Source organism: Semicossyphus pulcher, unplaced genomic scaffold (assembly GCF_022749685.1).
Source record: "Semicossyphus pulcher isolate SPU_LCO1_2020_fin unplaced genomic scaffold, fSemPul1.0.p SCAF_21, whole genome shotgun sequence".
Taxonomy (NCBI): Eukaryota; Metazoa; Chordata; class Actinopteri; order Labriformes; family Labridae; genus Semicossyphus; species Semicossyphus pulcher.
In genome coordinates, this window is record NW_027211695.1 from 1,532,154 (window position 1) to 1,557,206 (window position 25,053).

The 25,053-nt window shown below is 47.3% G+C and overlaps 2 protein-coding genes across 2 annotated transcripts; one reads left to right on the forward strand and one right to left on the reverse strand.

Annotated features, from left to right (window-relative positions):
• Nucleotides 1–11,326: 11,326 nt before the first annotated feature.
• On the forward strand, nucleotides 11,327–12,603 carry sstr1b (somatostatin receptor 1b). The gene has a single exon (XM_069671994.1). The coding sequence runs from the start codon at nucleotides 11,327–11,329 to the stop codon at nucleotides 12,431–12,433; it is 1,107 nt and encodes a 368-aa protein (XP_069528095.1). The 3' UTR covers nucleotides 12,434–12,603.
• Nucleotides 12,604–16,052: 3,449 nt separating this feature from the next.
• cd248a (CD248 molecule, endosialin a) lies at nucleotides 16,053–19,489 on the reverse strand. Its single transcript, XM_069671987.1, has one exon. The coding sequence runs from the start codon at nucleotides 19,339–19,341 to the stop codon at nucleotides 17,011–17,013; it is 2,331 nt and encodes a 776-aa protein (XP_069528088.1). The 5' UTR covers nucleotides 19,342–19,489; the 3' UTR covers nucleotides 16,053–17,010.
• Between the last annotated feature and the right edge of the window lie 5,564 nt (nucleotides 19,490–25,053).

Genomic DNA, 25,053 nt, shown 5'->3' on the forward strand with positions numbered 1-25,053 from the left:
ATGGTAGACAAGCAGATCATATCAAGTGTGATGCTTATCCACTAAAGCTTCATTCAAGTCACATTAATATCAGCATTTTAGAAAATAGAACTGTAATTGTGTGTAAACAAAATTCTCAGTCACTGTAAATAAGCTCAGTGCAGTTATGTCCCATCTTATGCATCATCACTTTTCACATTGCCATCAGATGTCCAAACGGTCATGTTACTCACCCAGGTTAGTGAGATGGCTGTGACTGAATACTGTCAAAAGTCACTGTCCCGTGATCTTGGTTTCAGCTCAATGTCATTTTGCAAATCAACCATCTCCACGTCAACCCCACAAGGCAGAGCAAATACCTGCTGAAATTTGGCTGCTACCTGTTCTACATCAATGGTCAGGAATGGGTTTGAGACGAATGCAGCAACATCTTCCATGACGTCTAATTCATCAAAACGCCGACTGCCACTTTGTCCAGGTGAACACAGTACTGCTCAGGGTGAAAAGTGTCCTTGTCACTGATGGCCTGTGACATTTTCTCCAGGTTGGGAAAGTGTGTCAGCCAAGTGAGCTTGGCCTTGAACGCATTCACTGCACTTATGTGGGGCAGGTGTCGGTCTTTTCCCTGGAGCTCGTTGTTCAGTGCGTTCAGTTTTGCGGTCAGGTCTGTCAGAAACCCCAGGTCCAGCAGCCACTGATCATCTGACAGCTCCTCATGCTCCTCGTTCCTGGTCTCCAGAAAAGTCTTTATCTCGGGCAGCAAATCAACAAATCGCTGCAGCACTTTGCCGCAACTCAGCCACCGGACATCAGTGAATCGAGTTGATCAGTTTGACCACCAGAGTCATAACATGAGAAAAGTTCATGACCTTCCCCGCCAAGGCCTGCAGGTGAATGACACAGTGGTAATTCACGAAGGAAAATCATGGTAATTGCCACCAGTTTGTGAATGGGGATGTCATAATCGCGGACATATTTTTTAAACTCGTAAATATCGTCACCTCTCGTTCTCTCCTTTGAGTGCAAAAGAGTGAGGAGATCCTCTTTTGTTGTAGAGTCCGGGAACGCCATCCTGACAAATACAACAAGCTGAGCTGTGTCCATTACATCCAGGGATTCATCAAACTGTAGTGAAAAATATTCACAGTGTGACAAGTCTTTTAGCACTTGTCGATCCACGTCCCCTGACAATTCCTTGACCCTCCTCGCCACTGTATTAGGGCCAAGCTGGACACTGCGGAGCGCGGTTTTGATGTTGTCTTTGTTTTTGAAGCCTTTGAAAACCGTCTCTGCAGTGATGGCAATTGCCTCCTTGAATAAATCGCCATCTGTAAAAGGCTTCTTGTGTTTAGCCAAAAGGTGACATACGAAATGAAGCTTCAGTCGCATCCTTATTTTGAGCAGCAGGTTTTGTGAAAAGCGACTGCTGGGCCTTCGACCCCGCTTCCAGCTCAGCAACTTTCCTAGCGCGGATTGCGCTCTTAGTGGGGAAACCGTCTTTGAATTTGTCTTGGTTGTCGTCACTGTATTAGAGTATGAACATTGTCAGCTGTCAAGGGGGTTCAGGCCTCATCTGGCCCTTGGCCTGTGACCTTTTTGCCACGACAATATCCTAAATCATGCTGTCATACTTCAATAAAATCTATACTCTGTGTTTAGAGAAAACATTTCATTATTTCTGTCTGCAGTTGAGTTTTACACATTCATCAGACTCATGTTTCACAGACTCTACGTCAACAACCCAGATTATTCCATCGTGGCTGCTACAGAGAGCCGTAAGTATTTTGATCTTTATTTTTTACCCTCTGTGTGCTGATTCTTTCCTATTGTATTGTACTGTATAAGCTGCTGGAGACTGAATTTCCCAGAGGGAGTCATCCCAAAGGGATCAATAAAGTTGAGTCTAAGTCTAAGTCTAAGTCTAAGAGGCTTTAGCGTGGGCAGACACAGTGTTACAGCGTGTTCATTATTGTCTGAAATCTGCTGTGTTGTGTTCAATAATAATAATAAAACTTTATTTAGCACCTTTCATACATAAAATGCAGCTCAAAGTGCTTTAACATAAGATCAAGACAAAGTTCAAACAGAACAAGATTAAATTAAAACCAAAATCCATTGAATAAAATAGTAGTGGTAATAATGATGATAAGCGATATAAAAAAAGTCATAATGATACTCATAAAAAAAAAAAAAAAAAAAGAGGTAAAAAGAATGAAACATGGGGTGCCGGTTTAGCTCAGCTGGTCTACGCATCCCATGTGTAGAGGCTACAGTCTTTGGTTTTGTCACAGGTTTGACTCCCGGTCTGCCAATCAATTGGAGCATGCCATCCCCCACTCTCTTCTCATATCCGTCTCTCTCCAGCTATCCTACACATAAAAGGCAAAAGCTAAAGAAATCTTAAAAACAAGAAAAAAGAAAGCTTCACACCTTGTGCACAGAACACAAGATGAAGTGAAGACTGCCTGGACGAACTCGTCTGTACTTCAGTCATGAAGGAAGTTGCACAAAGTGAGGCTTTCAGCGTTATGGTTGACGAGACCAAAGATATGAGCAAGAAGGAGCAGAGGTCCTTTGTGATTCATTGCTATGACAACAGGTCAATATGTGAAAGCTTCGACACCTTTGAAGCAGCAGAGCGCCTGATGCTGCAGCACGTTCAAACACAACTCAGCAAATATAGCAGAAATACGACTCAACGAGGGTGGAGCTGTGCGGACTCAGCGAGGGTGGAGCTGCGCGGACTCAGCGAAGGGTGGAGCTGCGCGGACTCAGCGAGGGTGGAGCTGCATGGACTCAGCGAGGGTGGAGCTGTGCAGACTCAGCGAGGGTGGAGCCGTGCAGACTCAGTGGGTGGAGCTGCGCAGACTCAGTGGGTGGAGCTGCACAGACTCAGTGAGGGTGGAGCTGCACAGACTCAGTGAGGGTGGAGCTGCACAGACTCAGTGGGTGGAGCTGAGCAGACTCAGTGAGGGTGGAGCTGTGCAGACTCAGTGGGTGGAGCTGCAGACTCAGCGAGGGTGGAGCTGCACAGACTCAGTGGGTGTAGCTGCGCAGACTCAGTGAGGGTGGAGCTGCGCAGACTCAGTGAGGGTGGAGCTGTGCAGACTCAGTGAGGGTGGAGCTGTGCAGACTCAGTGGGTGGAGCTGCAGAACCTCTGGAGGTCACAAATACCAGTGAACTAGCATCTGTACAGATGTGCTTTTAACCTCCAGCTACCAGGTGCAGCACTCTGTTACCATGGTAACAGTAAGGGATGTTTAGCATACTAAACACTGGAACACACACACTCAATCTCACTCACACACACACACACACACACACACACACACCTGCCAGCTCTCACATGACAGCAGCATTATTAACCATTCAGACCTCCCACAGTGCAGACACATTGCATGCTTCACATACATCATGTTCACATTTATACATGTGTCATTATCTGTATGTATGAGCTCCAGGCATCACACACAGTCAGGAGATGTTCTAAGAGGACCAGTTCTATCAGATGTTCTCGGTCGCTCATATTCATCATTAGAAGAACATAAAATAATCTCACGTTGTTCACCACAGTGTTTGTGAGTCTCTGCTCTATCATATGCACAGTTTATATACAGAATATATCAGAAATGATGTAATAGTAGAATCTCAAAAAACACGGAACACCACGGAACAACACGGAACAACATGTCTCATGCTCAAATGACCTCTCTCTCTCTCTGGGTGTGATGTTGTTAAAACACGGAGCCAAAGGATCAAATCATGATTATAAATGATGTTGAGCAGCTTTCAGGTGATTTCTTTACTGTGTTGTTTTGATGTATGAATGTCTTCATAACAGCTGTAAACAGAGAAGCTGTTTACAGCTGTTATAACTGTTTCCATGGTTACAGTGATGTCACTGCAGCAAATATAATTTAAGCAGCGAAACTACAAACTGATTTAAACTGTTATAAATTGAGGGGACAGAGGAAACTCCAGAGAGTCCGCTGTTACACTCTATTTCACTGTAACGTCGACTGACCTTTCGGATGTGTACAAAACACATTTCATTTAACATAATAAGATACAGACTGATCCTGTCTGTGGTGCGATCACTGCAGGCGTCTAATAAACTCTAAAATACCTGCAACCCACCCGACCTCGTTAGCCCCAATCCACTGTGGCATGACTGCAATATGTGCATCATTACAACACACCTAATGCTGCATACTACAGATTTTCAGAGACAGTAACGTGGCTGTACATTAAACTTGGGTTTTATTAACATCATCCAAGTATGCAGAGATTCTTTTTGTGCACTTGCACTCACAAAATATCCACGAGGCGGAACAGCTGCTGAACAAGACGGTGAGTAATCACGCATGCAGACATTATGACCGGGGAATTTTAATGTGTTGGACTTCAACAGATCTCACCGGTGAAAAAACAGCAATTACCGGAAAACAGAAACCCTGATCACACCTATCATCGTAACTTTCAACATAATATTTTAACAATAACATTTCATATTTCCAAAATGTCTTCATTCATTTACTAACCTAATGTTATTCTGAATTTATTTTTCAACAAACTGTTCTCCCGCAAACGTTTCTTCAAACCACCTCGAGAACCGAAATGTTCCTCTATCGCTCTCTGTAATCTGCATCTCATTTGTCCTCCATCTCATCGCCCGTGTAATCAAACTTTCATCATCCTCCTCTTATCTCCACCTTCAGATGGATTTTCAGGGAAATGAGCGGCTGCTGTCTCTCAGAGGGAGCAGGAAGCAGAGAGGAGAGTAAAGAGCGAGCGTCTGAGAGCGAGAGAGAGAGAGGGAGGGCGAGCAGCTGCATTAAACAGATCTCTGATCAGACGAGGAGAGAAGGAGAAGGAGAAGATGTTCTGCAGCAGCTGGAGGAAGAGGACAGACTGAAATACAACTGATAGTCTCACAGCAGAGGAGGAGAGCACACCTGTCTGTCTGCATCTGCACAGCGATGAAGAGGAGGAGGAGGGAGGACAGCAGCTCGTCTGCAGCCACAGAGAGACGGTGAGTGCCCGACAGACACCTGCAGACAGGAAACACTGCACGACAACATTCACACACACATTCACACACACATTCACACACACATTCACACACACATTCACACACACACGGATAAGGAGCAATTCATGCAGACTGTAGGAGCCGGGGAATCAAACCTCTAAACTGACTGGTAAGCAACACACTCTACCTCCTGAACCATCACTTCCATGAAGATGGGTACAAACAAGTTCAGGTGATTCTATCAGATGCTTTTTTCCAGGTGTCTCATTTCCTGCAAACGGTGATTTAAGCTTGTGTTCAAAATGTTAAATAAGGAGGAGAGACGGTGCAGCTTCCATAGAACGTGTTTGAGCTCTATCGTCTCTGTCATCCGTGTGTTTGAGCTATATAAACACTAGAGCCCGACCGATATTGGATTTTTGGGGACGATGCCGATTCCGATATTAGGTAGTAAAAAAATTCCGATATGGATATATCGGCCGATATATTCACATATGTTCAAAATGTATCTGAAAATAAAATATTACAATTCCAAATCTGAAAAGTTACTGTCACATTTGCATGACATACAAAATTCAAATGAAATAGTGTTTCTGTATCAACTTACATAGCACTAAAATAAAATATCATATTAAATAGACGTGAGTATAACACAAAAACACACAAAAGTAGGAACAAAAATGATTTTCTTGTTTTTCCCACCTTCACTAAACACAGACCAGCTCATCTGACAGACTGATGCTGTTAATAATAGTAATAAAAGGCTTAATGAGCAGGATTTTCCATATTAAATATTCCTTATTAATCAACATCATAATCCAGGAGAAGTGTGAGCTGGTGTCTGTATCTGCCCTCCGTCTGTGTTTCTATTCTTATTATTCTGCTCTGTTTGGGGCATTTAGGACGATCTATGGACTGTCTGTCGCGGGGCAGAGGTCTGGAGCTCAGCCAACAGTCCGCAGGTCGGGACTCAATCAACATGTAGCATCACACTGACATGGCTGTCTCTCTGCTCTGCTCTCCGTCTGTCTGTAACACCGTAACATCGTAACTTTAACATCTTTGTGAGACGTGAAAGGGACTTCAAACGTCTTAATTTGCCGTTCTGTGAATGAGAACAGTCCGCGTGCTTGTGTGTCACTGCTTTAAGGAGCTGCAGGTGTGACGGAGGGCGGAGTAGACAGACGCACACACCTGGCAGCAGCGCGACGATGGCTTATTTAAACAAAACCCTGTATCTTCCTGCGGGGTTGTACGGAGGTGTAGACGTGTAAGCTTGTTGTTTAGAGCGTAACTGCTATGAAACTAGCAGACAATAAAGCTTAAAGCTCCTGTACCTTCGTTATTATCGAGCTTCAAACTAACTGAGAGCCAGACTGTACACACGGGATCTCGTCTGCGCAGTTTAGATGGGCAGAGGGTAGAAACAGCGATGCTCTGAAAGCAAGCTTTGGCTGATTACTGTGATTTTAACACGAGTTTGTTGTTCACAATGTTTCGTTCTGTATGGGAAAGATAATGCTTCCTAAGGCTTCCGTTCACTGTGTGTGCTGCTCTGCTCAGCTGTGACGCGCACTCTGGCAGCAATAGTGACGTCCTCATTTCCCATCATGCCTGCTGCCTCGTGCTGACTGAGTAGTTTAAGTTGTTAAATTTGTTATTTATATTTAAAAATATTTTGTTAGTGTTTTTAATGCGTCCGTTAAGAACATATGTTCTGCATTTGTCGGTAATTGTCATTTTTGTGCTGGTTTATAGTTTAACCACGAGTGAGGAGTTGTTACAATTCTCGACCTCAGCTGTATTTTGATTAATAAACTGAGGGCTTAGCTCTCATGTTGTCAAAAGTTTAAAGTGCGCCCTCTGTTTGTCAGAAGGTGTAATAGCTTTTTCACACAACACTGCAAAAAATTGAATGAATTTAATTCGGAGCATATCGGAGGACATTTACGCCGATACCGATATATCTGCGAAGTGCGTATGTAGGCCGATAAAATCTGCTGACTGATAAATCGGTCAGGCTCTAATTATCACTGTCATCCGTGTGTTTGAGCTCTATAATCTACATACATACATATATACATTTTTAGTTTAAGATGTACTACAGTCGTTCTCATGACGATTCGCAGACGTTTTCAAACTGTTGATTTCTCTGATCATTGTGCTCACTGCAGCAGAGTGAACGAGTTAGTCCCTCTCCTCGGGAACATCCTCCTGCTCCTCCCGCAGGAGTCCAAGTGTTCACACAACAGATCAGACATCAAATCCCTGCAGAGGAGCCTCCAGAGGGAATCACAGGAGCTCCCTCTGATGTCTGAGCGCCTGTCCTTCTCTCTGAGGAGGAACCCTGCAGAGGAGTCTCCTTTCAGCTGCTCGTATCTGATATCGCCTTTCAGACAGTATAACAGGAGAGGCCTTCAGGCTCAGCTCCCTCTGAACCACGACAGGCTGATGAAACTGCTGCACCTGAGGCTTCAATTAAATAATCATTCTTTAACTAAGTCACTCCAGACACTCACTCTAATGTGATGATTCACAGCGGCAACCACGACCTCCGACCTGCAGCTGTCTACAGTCATGCTCTCATTTATACAAAGAGGTTTGATGCAAGAAAAGGGACGCTCTGCTGTCATTAAAGCTCTGTGTGTGTGTGTGTGTGTGTGTGTGTGTGTGTGTGTGTGTGTGTGTGTGTGTATGTGTGTATGTGTGTATGTGTGTGTGTCGGGGGCTCTCCGTCTGTTGAGGAGACACTAATGAAGACTTCAGTCTCTCTCTTCTTCCTCGTCCATCACTGATGTTTGTGCAGAGCTACATTTATTCTGCAGATTAGCAGCTGTTACCACCTGACACACACACACACACACACACACACACACACAATCAGAGATACACAGAGGGAGCAGCGCAGACACATCAGACCTGCAGAGTGGACAGAAGCGTCTCACATGGCAGGACGTGTGATAGTGAGGCTAATTAAGTGAAATACATCAAGCTGCTACTTTTTTGTTTCTCTGTGCAAAACGGTGCAGTTTTAATGACTAATCCACATGAGGAGTCCGTCTGACATCACGAGTGCAGCTCTTCATCAGAGCAGACAGAGACCTGACCGCTGAGCTGCAGAGGCTGAGCGTCACCTGCCTGTAAACTGTAAACAAGCACGAAAACATCTCCTGCTTCCTGTCGGCACTCACAACCTCACGCGGTGTGTGTGTGTGTGTGTGTGTGTGTGCTGCAGGTGTAGCCGCTAAACAGTCCGCGTCACATCCGCTCTGTGAACAATCTGTTTGTGTAACCACAGCGTTAACGGGAATACTGTCACTTATATGCCACCTCGCGTAACAGAGCCTCGATCATTATACTCTGCCGCGATCTGTTCCCGGATTTCCATGAACAATCATCTTTATAAAGCACAAACTACATCCACATGCTGTGAATGAAATGAACCAGAGGAGATCCACGCGTAGTTTATCAGTTATCATGCAGCGCAGGGAGGAGACAGACGTTAGGAGAGAAGCAGACATGACACAGATCTGTCTTTCTACCTGGCTCAATAACGACGCGATCTGTCCGCATTTCCACGCACAGGTATTATAAAGTATAAACATACTGTCATATGTCCATATACTGTGTACTTCACATATTTTATATATTATATTAACACAGAGAGGAGCATCAGGCTTCATGAACAAAGTTTCACGTCATCCCCCTCCCTGTGCTGCGAGTCTGCGTCACACTTTTTTGTGATGATGTTTTTAAAGCCTTACTAAGGTGAATGACGGTCTGTGTTCATTTGCATACAGAGCGGGACATGAGAACTACCTGCACGCAGTGTTGCCTTGCGTTTGCTCGCCAGTGACCACACGTGAAGCCCCTGTGAAGAATCATAATGTGGCTGCACATGAGTGTAACAAAGCCCGGAGAGGAGACAACACAGAACGTGATGAAACAGAAAATGAAGACGAGACAAAGAAAAAGGTCAGGTCGAGATTAGCTGGTATATGATCCAACAAAGAAAATAATGCACTGTGCTGACTGCAGGACGTACAGCTGTAACAAGGTGAAGCAAAAAATTGTGGCTAGTGAAAATGTTGAGTGGCTAGTAACTTTGGAAAACCAGCCACTGTGGCTGGTGAGCAAAAAAGTTAACGTCAAGCCCTGGTGACATCTCATAACAGACATCATTGTTTGTGTAGCCCTCAGTCAACAACAACCATAACACACCTGACAACTGTATGATGCCGTTTAGCATGGGGCATGAGTTGGTAAGAGGTCTGCTAATATCTATGATGTGCATGAAACAAATACAGAGTCTGCCTCGGGAGCAGAGGCCAGGTTAGCTCATGGTCTGAGCTACACCGCTAGCTACCACGCAGTGTTATAACCACTTCTATTAGTGTCCCACACGTTGGCTCGCATGTTTGAACCCTGTGTTCAATGTTTGTCAGTACTCACGCTTCTTCGACCCTCTGAGGCGGGAACAAGGTCATGTCCCAGGCGTGATGAGGCACGTCCGCGTGCAGCCAGCGAGTCCTGAGCCCTCCACAGCACCACTTAGCGGCAGGTCCGAGCACTCTGTTTACAATCAACAGCTACCGAATAAACTGTGTGACCATCTTAACATAAAGTTCACATGGCTGTAGCTTCTAACAGTCTCAGAAACTCGACGCAGAATTACAGATTGTTTCACGCGCACATTTTAAGCTAGCGACTGATTCGGCTAATTAGCGATAGCTCACAACCTGGTCTCAGGTGGCATCAACAACGCGATTTTACCGAGCAAACATGGACTAAACAGAACTCACTCTCACCGCAGTACAAACAAAAATAACATTTGGTCCGTGAACCACTTCAGTAACCGAACTTTAACAAGTCAGCGGGCTGAGTTAGCGGAGTTTCCCTCCTTCTGTTCATCTCGTCCCGCCCCTCTACCTGATTGGTCAGGAGAAACGCTGCCGCTACCTCCATGAGTGACGCGTGTCTAAACCAATAAAGTAACTCTTAGCAGTGCATGACACGTTCAAGGACTGCTCCAATAAACGTTTTTTACGGCGACTTTACATCTGTTATTCCTTACACACATAATCATAACAACATTATAAACCGTACAGTTTGAAAGTATAAGCAAAGTGTATATTGATAGATTTTAACAGGGTACTACTCTTATACATCTGTTTAAACCTGTCAAATTAAAACATCCATGGCCTTTCAGCAGGAAACTGAGACTCTTATTTTGGTAACACGTACTACATATTTGTTTCCTCACAGGATTCAAGTGACAGGAAGTGGGAGCACGAGGAGAAGGAAGGTTCTGCTGTGAGAGGAGCCACACCTGCTGTGAGAGGAGCCACACCTGCTGTCAGAGGAGGGATTAGTTGGTGTCTCGCTCTGCAGCTGACCGGCTCTTCCCTCTGCAGTAGACTCACTGATGTTTGCATGAACAGAAATGGAACAGGACGTGACTGAGCCTGAGAATCAGGATGAACATTAGTACCTCCAGGGAAACGTTGATTTTCTCTAGCTGAGAGGAAGTGAAAGATCCGGGCTGAGAGGAAACCTTTTCTTCTTTAATGGATAGTAACTAAGGACGATATGATATGCTACTCTCTTTCCTGTGGATTGTCATGGAAACAGAAAACACAGGGCGAGTCCTGATCATTCACCTCTGTAGCTCGTGAGTCTCTCACTGACGGGTTCATTTGTCAGTTTTCCAACATTAATGAGTCGGCCACAGAACAGGCTGCTACAATTTAAAACCTTGATGATTCTAACAACATGTAAGTTAGCATTTAAGAAGCTACAGCTCCCATGAACCTTTCTGGGCTTTTAAGACCTTTTCTTCATGGAGCTGCTCATTGTTTACAGTCCAACAGGCGACTAAATGAGTCAGAATCTACGTCCTGATTGTTATCCGCCCTCACATGCAGATGTCTGCCCGTGTGTGAAGTGGTTTGTGTTAACTGTTTGAGGCTGTAAAACTGTGTTAGCATTATGAGCTAGCGAGCTGTTTCCCTTAACATCAGTTACAACTGGTACCGTCTACCTGGTTTGCTCCTTCCTGCGTGGTGCCGGAGTTCCTATTGGCTGTTGACAAAGTTCTCGTCATTGAATGTCACAATTTGCATGACTCAAAAAGTCCTAATAACATTAAACATATTTTATCTGAATATCAACTGAACTGAACTGAACTGTCAGGATTTTATTCAGACACTTTTTTTCTGGACAGTGAATTACTTAAAAGTAGTTTAGATTGAGTCCGACTCTCTAGAGCATAATTTACATTCAGAGGTAGCATCACATTGTCACTGAAATCGAGGATGGAATTCAACAGGAGCCAGGACTACGGGTCGTACCCAACAGGGCTGCCCTACAACAGCAGCCTGGACTATGAGGACTACTTCCAGGATCCTGACGCCAGTAAAATCATCATCCCGTCCATCTACGCTCTGGTCTGCTGTGTAGGTCTGACTGGTAACGCCATGGTCATCTACGTGATTCTGAAATACGCTAAAATGAAAACAGCCACAAACATCTACATCCTGAACTTAGCCATCGCAGACGAGCTGTTCATGCTGAGCGTTCCCTTTCTGGCCACGTCGGCTGCCATCCGTCACTGGCCCTTCGGCTCGCTGATGTGCAGACTCGTGCTGAGCGTGGACGGCATCAACATGTTCACCTCCATCTTCTGCCTGACGGTGCTGAGCGTGGACCGCTACGTCGCCGTGGTTCATCCCATCAAGGCGGCTCGGTACCGCAGACCCACTGTAGCTAAAGTGGTGAATGTGTGTGTGTGGGGGCTGTCGCTCGTCGTCATCCTGCCCATCATCATCTTCGCAGACACTGTCCCCGCTCAGGACGGGGGCGTGGACTGTAACTTCCTGTGGCCTGAGGCGGTGTGGTCCGAGGCCTTCGTGGTCTACACCTTCCTGTTGGGGTTCCTGCTGCCGGTCTGTGCGATCTGCCTGTGTTACTGCCTCATGGTAGCCCGGATGCGGGCGGTGGGGCTGAAAGCGGGCTGGCTGCAGCGCCGGCGCTCGGAGAAGAAGATCACCCGCATGGTGCTGCTGGTGGTGGCGGTGTTCGTGCTCTGCTGGATGCCTTTCTACATCGTCCAGCTGGTCAGCGTGTTCCACCGGCCCCCCGACCCCATGGTCACCCAGCTGTTTGTCATCCTCAGCTACGTCAACAGCAGCGCTAACCCCATCCTGTGCGGCTTCGTGTCCGACAACTTCAGACGCTCGTTCCAGCGGATCGTGTGTTTCCGGTGGCTGGAGTCCGGACTGGACGCAGAGCAGGTGGATTACTGCGCCGTCGCTCTGAAGAGACAGACCACGTGCAGCCCGCTGGACTTCCCCAAAGACTGTTTGGCCTCTGAGACGGTGTTTCGAAACGGGACGTACACCTCCAGAACAACCACAGTGTGACGGACAGACAGGAAGTAAAGACAGTGATTCATCAACAGAAGAATATTTAACTTTGATCTGGTAACGGTTTATAATATTTGTGTTGTATCCCCTCGATGCTCACATTGTGAAGGGCCATCTGTTTTTTGGTGCATGAAAACGTGATGAGCAGCTAAAGTGGAGGACAGCCGGCGATCCAGCTGTGTTCATGTTGTGATGAAAACACTGAGAAGATGTAAATAAGTGTTTATGCCACTAGAGGGAAGGTAAGCACAAAGTGGTGACCTCATACAAGCTGCTCATGAAAGACAGAAACATAAGGAGCTGATTACAGGTGTGAATGTTCATGCGTCTTTAATTCACAGGCGAGAGTGAGATCATCACTAACACCTGAGTCACTCATTGATCATGACTGCTTATCAAACCTGCAGATTTTTCAAAATAAAAGAGTTCTCCACTTTTTCTCTTCATATTAATATAAGTTTATCTACGAACGTGTCTTTAAGTGGGTTAATTAAAGCGTTCCTGTGGGGTCGCCGTGCGCTTCGGTTCACTGCTGCTCCTCCAGTTTGTTCACACACCTGTTAGACTCACCTGCAGTCTGTCAGCCAATCAGAGGAGCTCTGCAGTAACCTACACTTTGACCTCACCTGAGCTTTGACGGCTGAGACGAGAGACAAAAATAAATATATAAACATAAATGTAACAATGCTTCATTGAGCAGACGCTTTTGATATGTCGAGTCCACATACAGACAAATGAGTCTGTTTGAGTTGTTAATAATGACTTTATTTGTATACGCTATGAACACGTGTAATAATAGACCCCTCCCCTTTATACGGGCGGTGACAGGGGGTCACTGATCTGAGACAAGCGTAACTAAAATCCCTCCACTGGTGTTTTTCTTCTGTTTACCTCCACGATAATGTCGACTGCACCGACTCGTATCTGTGACGTCTGTCACTAGAGAGGTGTTTTAACATTCCTTTACCGAAGGGGGAGATGTCTGACGTGCAGGCAAAGACACCTGAAACCTCCAGAGCAGAGCCCACGTGTCAGTGCGGAGAGATTCCCTGCATATCTGTTTGACTGGTATAAAGATTACAGCTGCAGGTTTGGGGCTGTGATCCACAGCCTCTACACTGATCCAGCTTTAAATGTGATCCTTAAAACCTCCAAACATGGCAACAGTTATTGCACAAACAAACACTGGGTTATCATTTAGTTATAAAACTGACCAGACCCCTCAGATGGACTGAGCTGTTCTATATGACACAGACACACATCCATCCGTGCAGAACTCTTCACTGCCTCCCTGGATGATGCCCATCGCACAGCAGCAGAGCTCCCTCAACTGACTGAACTTTGCAAACGCAATGTCACATCCTACACAGACTCTAAACATGCAGGGTTCAGTGTGTAGTGTGGCTGACCGCCCACCACATGATGCGTCACAGACTTCACAGTCGCCACAATCGTCAGCTGCAACGCACTCTTCCAAATGACCATGGGACTGTTCATAACGGGCGTAGAGACCAGGCGAACGCAGGCTGTGGAAGCAGGTGGGTGATGTTGGATGGTCTGCCTGCAGCACCTCCGCGGGCATGTCCTGCAGGGCAGCTCGCCCAGCCCTCCACCAGCTGCAGCTCCCAGCACGCCCAGCCCTCCACCAGCTGCAGCTCCCAGCATGCCCAGCCCTCCACCAGCTGCAGCTCCCAGCACGCCCAGCCCTCCACCAGCTGAGAAGAGACGGGCGCGCCAAAATGACCACAAACAAACACCCACAGAGACACAGGGAAACTAAGGCACTGCCACAAAAAGAGGAGAACAAATGTAACGTCAGTGGAGTTATGGTTTAAGACCTGAGCAGAGTGAAATGTTTGTTGCTTGTAGCAACAGGAAATGTGTAGCTTTGAGCGCAGGTGAATGTAAACAAGGCAAGATGGCACCAAGGTACTCGTGCTGTGATGTGTGTGTGTGTGTGTGTGTGTGTGTGTAGTGTAATATATAAAATAAAACATACACACGTGACACTGTGTTTAACCCGTCCCATAATAAACCTGTGGATCCTCACCGCACTCAGCTGATGGACAACAGGACATCCACCGTCGTCCTCCGTTCCCCTTCTCCGTGATGTCCAGAAGCAGCCACGGCAGCCACTGAGGGCAAAATGTGAATGAACTGAAAAGATGAATCAGAGTGGAACACCTGAGCAGGTGCATTCAGCCGCTGATGACGTGGGGAAACCTCTGGTGCATCCGGCCTCCAGCAGCGGCCATTACACCGAGTCCTCCAGCGTCTCCAGAGGAGCCGCGTGCGTCACGTCGTCAGCTGATGACAGACCTCTTGGCTGATAGTACCACATACCTGCATCTCCCATAGAGCAGTTGCATTGTGGGTAATGGAGGCACCAGGTGAAGAAGACGTCTTATTTTAACATGCCTGCTAAATGTGGACGCCAGAGACAGACACCATCGCACGTTTGTCTGCTGAACCTTCAACCACAGGTCACACACACCTGTGTGTCCTGTGTGTGTGTGTGTGTGTGTGTCCTGTGTGTGTGTGTGTGTCCTGTGTGTGTGTGTATGCAGCCTCACTCTGACCCCTGGCACCGTCATGTTCAGCGTCTGTTGAAGAAATTTCAGAATAAAGTTCAGGAATGTCTGATGATGAAACCTGCTGCTGCTCAGAGACAGTGTGACTGAAGAGGAGGAATTCTGGGAAATAATCAGGAGCCGGACCGATGATCGACTTACACTGAGATCAGAGTTTTCCATCAGACAGAGCAGCACTCAGCTCAGACAGTGTGAACTCATCCGGCTCATGAACCAGCCTCTTCTTCAGCTTCGTCACCTGGGCGTCAGCTCTTCTTCTCCTTGTGTCTCATGTGTGTCATGTTGGAGGACAGGACGCATTTACAGGATTGTACAGATTAAACATTCACGCTTGTCCTCACTTCCCGATGCTGCATCAGTAAACCAAACTCGAGCATTTTACAGGTTGTTTCTTCGAGGATCAAACACAGTGTGTGTTAGCTACCTGTATGTTTGTGACGTCACAAATTAAAGTTACATCAGATACGAGGGTTAGTGAACGTCAAGTCTACACACACACGTTCTTTAGCTGTAGAGACACAAACACAACCTTTATTTTGAAAGTCTTCGGGGCTTTTTTTTATTACAGCTAACCTCTTATTTTGAAGCTTCAGGCTGCCGGCTGCTGCTCGGATCTCTGGTGGTGGTTTACTGCTGCGGAGATGACAATGTAGAAAATAGGTCAAACACACACACACACAGACACACACACACACACACACACACAGACACACACACACACACACACACACACACACACACACACACACACACACACACAGAGCCGGACCCCCTCTGAGGCTGAACCTGGTTCTGATCAGCACATTCCATTATTCAGTCCCATCACAATGTTTCCTCACTGCCAGCGACGCAGAGCTCCGCCGTTATAAACACAGAGACCCAGATCAGGCTCGTTATTTTACATGACAGAGTACTTATTATCACACACACACACACACACACACACACACACACACACGGCTGTCTCTCCCTCACACTGCTGCAGTAACAAACGGTTCTAACAGTAAATAACGTCCACGCTCAGCCGTCGTCCAAACGTTTAATTTACAGTTTTTAACGTTACAATAAAAAGCATCGGATGACGTCATGTTTCACAGTCAGGAAAATAAAGACATCAGTGTTTCGTTTCAATTGTCCATCAAATTTAAGGTGTTTTTACTTCTCTTGTATTACATTTTCAAAGAGTTAAATGTCTGCACGTCTCTCCGTCTGCAGCCTCACACAGCTGGATGTGATCCACGGCGCTGCTCTCACTCCGAACCTTCCGGGGTGAAGCACTGAATCGGGGTTATGAAGGATGACTGATGGGCGTCTCATGAACAAGGTCACGGCTAACATGAAGCAGCAGCTCTCCGACGTTCCCCCGTGCAGAACGAACATCTGACCTTTGACCTGTGATCGGTAAGGAGAAGGGAAAGTGTTCCCATGTGCACGCTGACATTCATCCGTGCATCTGCAGGTTTATGGACTCCATAAAAAATCTTACAAGTGAGAAACAACTTAAATACAAAGAAAACTATGTACACAGAAGGACTGGTCCCTTTCACACCCTTAAACTCCCACACAGTGATTTTAACATCAGCATGATCACGTGACTGCACAGTGTCTCACCATGTGTCTAAAGCCCTTTAACACAGTAACCGGTGGCTACAGTGATATGCTAATGCTAACTCTGCAGAACACCATCAGCACATTGATTCAGATTTTCCAGCTGTGAAACTCAATACTCTCAGATATTTGACATCACTAATGAAGCTTGATGAATCAGATATGTGGTCAGTGTTTGAACGTCAGAGCACATCATACCACAAAGATACCCATCACAAACACAGTCCCTCCCCCACAGTCGATATTTAAAGTCAGATCAGATGTGGGTAGCTCCAGACTCAGAGAAACATTAAGTTTGTCCTCCTACTAGGTCCATCCATCACTCCTGCTCTGCACAGAGTCTGTTTATTTAAAGCTCAGTGCCTCTCTCTCTGTTTAAACGAGGGTCTTGACCCCTGCCGAGGGGTTAGCAGCTCCCTGTTTGTCGTGAGCTCCAGAGATCCAGTGGTAGCAGTCTGTGGCATTCTTGTGTCGTGGCTGAACTGCACAGCGCGTGCAGTACACGATGCCCAGTGCCACCATCACCACGATGAAGATACAGAGAGGCACCAAGAGGCCCACCAGGAGCCAGGTGCTGCCCTCCTGCTGCCCCCGGTCCTCCTGCTCAGGTTTCAGGACATCGCTGCTCCCTCCTCCCTCACTCGAGGGCGGCTGGGTGGGAGTGAGCTGGGTGGGAACAGTGGGGTCTTGGGAGCGTGTGATCTTCTCATAGACCTCTTCCTCCTCCCCCAGCTCCTCCTCTGGGAACTCTGGGTTTTCCCTGAGGGAGTCCTGTTCCTTCTCTGCCTCGCTGTGGTCGCTGGAATCTGTCGGCATGTTGTGGTCTCTGACTGAATCCTCTGGATTTCCTGGTTCCTGGCTGGTTAGACCAGCCCACCAATTCCAAGCTCCCCCAGAGACTGTAGAGGTGGAGAGGAGGGGGAGAGGTGTGGTGGTCTCCTCCTCCTCCTCCTCCTCCTCCTCCTCCTCCTCCTCCTCCTCGTACCAGTCAGGGGAAGTGATGGTTTTTGTTGTGGGTGGAAGTGTGGTGTAGATGGTTGATCTCTGCCCCCACTCCAACAAGTACGCTCCTCCAGCATCTTTGTCGCCTTCCTCTGCCTCCTGCGTTTTAGAGTCGAGTGGTAAATCAAAGGGCAGATCCTCGTGGGGGGAACTGGTGACCCAAATCACATCAGAATCGAGAACCCTGGGCGGGTCAGTGAGCCAGTCCAGAGACGGTTCCTCTGGGGGCCAGTCGGTGTGGCTCTGCTGGGGGCTCCAGTCATACTCAGAAGGGTCCCAATCAGGCTGGAGGGTGCCCCAGGGAAAAGGAGGGGTGACAGCAGATTGGCGGTCTCCCTCTTCTCTCTTACGACACGTGGCCTGATCAGACATGAGTTCATAGCCTTCCACGCAGTAGCACTGGTATCCACCATAATAGTTCTCACACATCTGTTCGCAGGTCCCGGGGATCTGGCACTCGTCGTCATCCTGGCATTTGCTGGGATCCTCATGCACTGGGGAGTGACCCAGATGGCAGTGGCAGCGATGAGAGCCTTCAGTGTTCTCACAGGCATGCTCACACGGTTCATTCACACACTCATCTACATCCTCACATCCACCTGCATCATCCAGCTGGTACCCCTCCCGACATTGACACTCGAACGTCCCCGGAGCGTTCACACAGAGGTGCTCACAGGGACTCTGCAGGCACTCGTCCACATCCAGACAGCCTCGTTCATCCGGTGCCAGCATGTACCCTTCAGGACAGGCACAGCGGTACCCGTCGGACAGGGGCAGGCACTCAAACTCACAGGGAGCCCCTTGACAAACGTCAGACAGCTCACAGGTCTGCCTGTCATCTCCCAGCTGATAGCCATCGGCACACTCGCAGTAGAAGTGAACTCCGGCTGGTTTGCAGTAGTGTTCACATCCTCCGTTATCCTGCTCACACCAGTTCTGTGGTACAGGAGGATTAGAGCAGAGGGGGGGATCTCTGGACCACCCCACTGAGCCGTCGTTCTTCTGCGTACATAGCACTGACTGTTCCTCCTTTGTACCTTCGGGGCAGGGCACAGTGGCAACAGATCCAAAGGGTATGTGGGTCAGCAGGGTGCTCAGGAGGTTAAAGGGTGTGGAGTAGAGGGCGTTACCTGCCCCCTCGCTCCACAGGGCCGGACACATTCCTTTGAAGCCGTAATGACAGAGGAAGCCATCTACAGACACTGAGCAGGCGCCGTCCAGCCACTTGAAGTTGTTGGTCAGATCCCGGGTATTGTAGCCTATCACCACACAGCGGGACACGGAGCAGGTACTGGGCGAGTCCTCTTTCTGCCAGTTTGTGAACTCTGTGTCCTGGTCTCCAGTAGTCCAGGAGAAACCCCTCAGTGGGCGGGTGCTGGTGCACTGACGAGGCTGGCGCTGCAGGCCAATCCAAACTTGCACCTTTGTACGAGAGTGTCGAAGGTCCAGGGTGGAAAAGAGAGAGACGATGGTCGCTGCATCCCTCTTGTGTTTGATGGTGGCGAGGTTGCCTCCTTTCTCCTTGCAGGCTCTCCAGGAGTCCAGGAAGGTCTTACGTTGGAAATAAACCACAAAGCAGCCGTCCTCATTGCAAAGTGCATCTGTCTCTCTCAGGTCCTGACCAAGCACGGAGGAAACTCCAAAGAGTAAAGCCAGCAGGGAGGTTAGGAGGAGAGCAGCAGCAGCGCTCACCAGGGAGCCCATTCTGTCTCAGGACTGAATATATCTCCACTTTAACTCACCCAGAGTTCTTCTCACTTTAATCTCCCTTGCTTTGAAAGTCCGTCTGCTTCGGCGTACTTTTGTTGTCTATCTGAACTTTTCTTTCTTCATTTGAGCCTCGTCTGCCCGAGCTCTCCCCCACAGAAACAGAACTGAGTGCTGCAGATCGTCCAAAGATCTCCGAGAGCCGGGAGGGAGGGGAGAAAGGAAGGAGGGAGGGAGAATGAGGGTGGGCAGAGGGGGAGAGAGGGAGGGAGCTGAGGAGAGAACTGTATGTTTTTGCAAGGGGGGGTGATGTGGATGTGTGTGTCAGAGTGGGGGAGGTGCAGGGAACTGTGCATTTCTTTCTTATTTTCAGAGCGTGTCATATGGTTTTCATAAGTGGACATAGTTTGCACACACACACACACACACACACACACACTTCATGTGCAGTGAACTTCTCTCCATAATAACTCAAATGAGACTGGATAATCTCTGGAACAGATGCAACCCTCCCAGAGATCCATAAATTATCTTCTATCTCCTCTTCTGTAGCCTTGAACTGCCTCGTCTGCCTCTGTGAATCGTTTCTCTCGTCTTCTTTGCTTCTTTCTTCATCCTTTTTTTTCCAAAGTGACTGAGACCAGCGGGACGATAACAAACCTCCTACAGAGCTCTTCATTATTTGCACTGTGTTTTTCTTCATTTAAAAGCCGAAACAAAACGTGAAGCTCGGCTGGACAAACAGGAATGTGACGTCGAGGGAAAAATATCATCCGACCTTTTGATTTAGCCCCAGTTAGCTTTCTTACTCATGCGGATGAATGTGTAGCTAGCTATCATAGCAATATACCGTCCTGAATATTCATCCAGATTCCCAGGGCGGATCTGGCTGCTAAATCTGCTAGCTTGGTGTTAATGAAGCTACCTGATCATAATGTTACAGAGAAAAAAACAGCATGTAGTGTACAGCTAGCGGGCTAATCTTAGCTCGCCAAGATTATTGGTAGTAAAACACTGTTTGAGTGAAAATACCTGCCAGCAGCTAACGCGATCCACGAGGCTAACCGAACATCCGAAGATTATTATTATTTTATACACTGATGATTTTCAAGTTATCTCCGTGTTCAGTGTGTCTGTGATGAATGATGTCAACACATGAACTGTCCTGACGGGCAGAATGAAAAGAAATCAGGCTTCATCATTGGCATCAGTCTGCCTGCACACATCTGGAGTCCTAACCCACCTCCACATGAGCAGGCCTGAAAGGAGACCCGGGTCCCGCTCGAGGTCTCCGCTGCATGAAGAACAACAGGCCGTTCTGCATGTTAATCAGTCTCAGGCTGAGACGGGACGAGGAGGAAGAGGGCCTCTGGGTTTACTGAGAAAACAAGGCCGACCGATGTGTGTGTGTGTGTGTGTGTGTGTGTGTGTGTGTGTGTGTGTGTGTGTGCGTTAGCAGGAGTCCAGCGAGTCTGTAATAAATCCAGCTGACTGCTGTGCGAGGAGCCGTATTGTGTATCATGTAGACGTCTGTGACTGAGCACCTGAAGCTGCAGCTCAGAGAAGAGGACTACGTCAACCTTTAAACACTTTCACTTCATTTAATTCTCTTTGTTTGTTTAAGGAGGTAAACTGGAGGTAAACCAGAACTCACGTTTAATACCAAACGAGCTTTCCAGAGTGACAGACAAAGAGTCAAACAAACGAACAGATTCAGAGATAAATCTAAAAACACTGATCCATGCCGCTGCAGAGGGGAGGAGATGTCTCCCTCTTTAAAACACAGGTGAGTTTGCAGTAGTAGAAGAAGAGTTTGACACACCTGAGCGGCATCCTGTTTCAGAACTCGATGTGAGAGTCAGGATCAAAGCAGCAGAGCACATGTCCGCACTTTTAGCCCCCAGTGTGGGTGAAGCTCCAACAACACCGGACCCCTCTCCTCCCCAGAATGCAACACTGTGGAGTGGATGAGAGTCGTGCTGCCTGGTAAACATCCACATGATGAAACGACATTATTGGAGCTGGACCCTCTCAGAGTTTATAACTGTCTGCTGTCTCGCTGTTTGAATCACGTCATGTTTAACTTCATCATTTAACAGGAAGAAGGATTTCATTAATCTGACGTCTGGATCTAAAGCTAACAGAGAGCTACTGCTAGCTTCCTGTCTGATGAAGAGCTCCAGAGACATAAAAAACTACTTACATTAAATATATGAAAGTGAGGGTCAGAGAAGGTCCTTACAGGAGACGCTCTGGAGGCGTTGATGGAACAGGAGAACTTACCGTGTGAAGCCGAGACCTTCAGAGGAGGACACGTGTGAACGAAGCAGCTTGTTTACACTCAGCTGTGACATCACTCTCACACGGCGGCCATGTTTTTAAAGGTTAACTGGAGTTTAATGATCATGAGCAGCGAGCTCACTAAAACTGGTTTCCCAGCATGCATCAGTGCTGGGAGCATGAATGAACAATGTGTGCGCGTGACAGCTTGATTAGGTTATCACTGACATGCTGACACACAGACACAACAGGAGGGTAGTTTGTGTTGCTGTCAGTGTTTCTAATCGTTCATCTTTACTTTCCTAACAGGCTGCAGATTGTTGGACACAAAGTGGAGCTTTATTTTGAAAAGCTAGCTGTTTCCCACCATTTCCAGTCTTTGTGCTAAGCTAAGCTAATGTGCTGCAGGTGAGGAAGGAGTTTAACACAGACCTGAGGTCAGACGTGCGGTCAGACACGATGATGCTGGGTATAAAGCCTGAATGACGGCTGTTATTGAAGTCTATTTAAGCAGAAAGCAGCCGTCTGCTCTCTCAGGTGTGAACACAGAGACAGTGTTTAACATTCACCTGAGGGGGAGTGTGTTTAATGTTGAACAGCCGGCGTACAGACCAGACCTGATCTGAAACAGCAGATCATCACAGGTGTGCTAAGCTAACCCCGTCCTCCGGCTCCATAAAAACAGACAGAACTCAGGCAGGTGTGTCTTCATATTTCAGTTTATTATCTGTGTGAACTCATGTCTCCATGACAACAGGAAGTCTATAAATATCCTACAGGTCCCTGACAGAGTGATACACCTATCCTCAGACACACACACACACACACACACACTCTTCACACCTCCACAAGTGTTTTTACTGTCGAGTGTTTCTGATGTTCAGCTCTGAGAGCTCCCAGCAGCTCCTATATGAAGACGCTCTCACACACACATACACACTCACACACACACACACAGATTATCACACACTGCTGAACCTGTTATCGGCCTGCAGAGTTTAATATAGACACATTTATCTCACACTTAAGAACAGAGGACGTCTACATCGTGACACCGAACAGCACCCTGACAGATGAAGCTGAAGTCCCAAACCCTGCAGTTCCTCTGGTGTCCACTTGAGGCTGTCTCCAGCAGTGAGTCAGTCCCCATAGAGCCCCATGTTAAACTTTACAGCAGAAATAAACATGTTTACAGCCTGGTACAAAAAACAGTTTGGGTCTCTATAGCTCATTTCTCTCTTCATGACAACTGTACGGGGAGAATCTTTATACAGCTCACCTGTTTACATTATATTAAGGCTTAAAGTGATGCAGCATTAGGGGGTGTGGCCTCTTTGAGTGACAGCTGGGAGCTGCTAGCTGTCTGCTAGGTGTCACCTCAGCTAACTCAGTCACTGAAAGTAACCTCTGGGCCGTGTTTGTGCTGTTGGAGCCTTTTGGAGATGTTTTGTTAGCTTTAAAATCTTTGATACCTCTCACGCTACGAGGACATGTGGACGTGTCGGTTAGTGTGAAATATGAGATTCATGATGTAAGAGGTTTCATTCACCTCACAGTAACACAATCCCACCATGCTACAATAGATTTGACTCTGGCTAATGTTAGCTATCAGGCTTTGTTAGCAGCTAGTGCTCTGTTAGCAGCTAATGCTCTTTTAGCAGATAATGCTCTGTTAGCAGCTAGTGCTCGGTTAGCAGCTAATGCTCTGTTAGCAGCTAGGGCTCTGTTAGCAGCTAGGGCTCTGTTAGCAGCTAATGCTCTGTTAGCAGATAATGCTCTGTTAGCAGCTAGGGCTCTGTTAGCAGCTAATGCTCTGTTAGCAGCTAATGCTTTGTTAGCAGATAATGCTCTGTTAACAGCTAGTGCTCGGTTAGCAGCTAATGCTCTGTTAGCAGCTAGGGCTCTGTTAGCAGCTAATGCTCTGTTAGCAGTGGTTTCACAGTCGTTGTGGTGGATACTATACCTCCACCTATTGATCCATACCTCCACCTATTGATCCATACCACCTATATTGCCTCCCGATCTGCTGTATTCACAGGCAGCTGCTACTTTAGAATGTCATAAAGACGAGGTCAGGAGAGCTCTTGCCCTCGCTCTAAAGTCTGCACAGTAAATATTTCTTCGGATCGTTCTGACACTGAAAAGATGTTTTTCAGGTGAATCAGGAGAAAACGAACTCCACACAGACGTCCCTGCTCTCCGTGAGCTGCTGACGTCTGACTGTGACTCTTCATACAAACACAAATACTGTATAATACACTGATGAGTAGAACTGTGTTACTGTGTACTGTGTTAATGTTCTTGTTTATCACACTGCTGTGTGAAATACTGGATTCTGATTGTTACAGCATTCTTTGTGTGTGTGGGGGGGTCTGTGTTTAGTAAAGGCTGCCTCTCAGACAGGAGGAGGGGGGTGGGGTCACACAGGAGGTCATTAGTTTGACACATCAAAGCTCTTATCTGGGATCAGACTGCTTCCTGAATACAGTCAGTGACCACACATCTGCTCTGTTACACCGAAACTCACCGAGGTACTCTGTTCTGACTGCCCCCCCCCGACACCAAACTCAAAGAGTAGACCAACCAAGACGAAGACTGCGACTCACACACTGACAGCACACACACCATGTCAGTCACTTTCCCATGTCCCCCACATGTGCTCTGTGGATGTGGAATGTGTGTGTGTGTGTCTGAAGATGAAACAGAGCCTCTGTCCCCTGAAATCACTAAAGGAGGTCTGGAGGTCTGGTTCAGGGTGTGCAGCCCCTCGGGGGGGGGACCAGCAGCCCCTGGAGCTGATAAGACCTCCGATGCAGACGAAGCTTATTATCTGAAAACCCTCTCGGCTGCATTACACTCGTAGGTATGTTATGATATGCATCGCGTCACCCCGATTCTAGATTGGCTCCTTAGATTTGTTACATCACAAACCCTGCCAATCTGAACACGTGTTGTTCAGCCTGTCCTTGGCACACTGCAGTTTAAAAGGGCCAGCTGTGGAGACGATGCTGATGCTGTCCCCTTATTTTCACATTCATGTCCGACCTTTTTCTTTCACAGCAGAAACATTCATGATGTAACAAACGTGTGATGTGTTCAGATATTCTGTAAAGGAGAAGAGCTGAAGTCTGTTATAATGAAGCCCAGACGGTGTTCAGTGATAAGATCACATGACCACCAAGGCATGTTGTGTGTCACTCATTTAATTTAAGTTCTGTTTCACTTTATTTACCTAAAGATGAAGTGAAACTTTATAAAGTTCCTGAACAACCACGTTAAAGATAGTTCACAGTTTAGTCTGGACTCTCTCAGCCTGGGGTCAGGGCGGGTCAGACTGTGTGTGTGTGTGAGTGAGTGTGTGTGTTAGTGTGTGTGTGTGGGGGGGGTCAGACAGGGTCTCCATGGTGAAAATGGTCTGCAGACATGCGA

Excerpts from the sequence above, each read along its gene's own strand:
- cd248a (XM_069671987.1), bottom strand. The coding sequence starts at position 19,341 with ATGGGCTCCCTGGTGAGCGCTGCTGCTGCTCTCCTCCTAACCTCCCTG.
- sstr1b (XM_069671994.1), top strand. The coding sequence starts at position 11,327 with ATGGAATTCAACAGGAGCCAGGACTACGGGTCGTACCCAACAGGGCTG.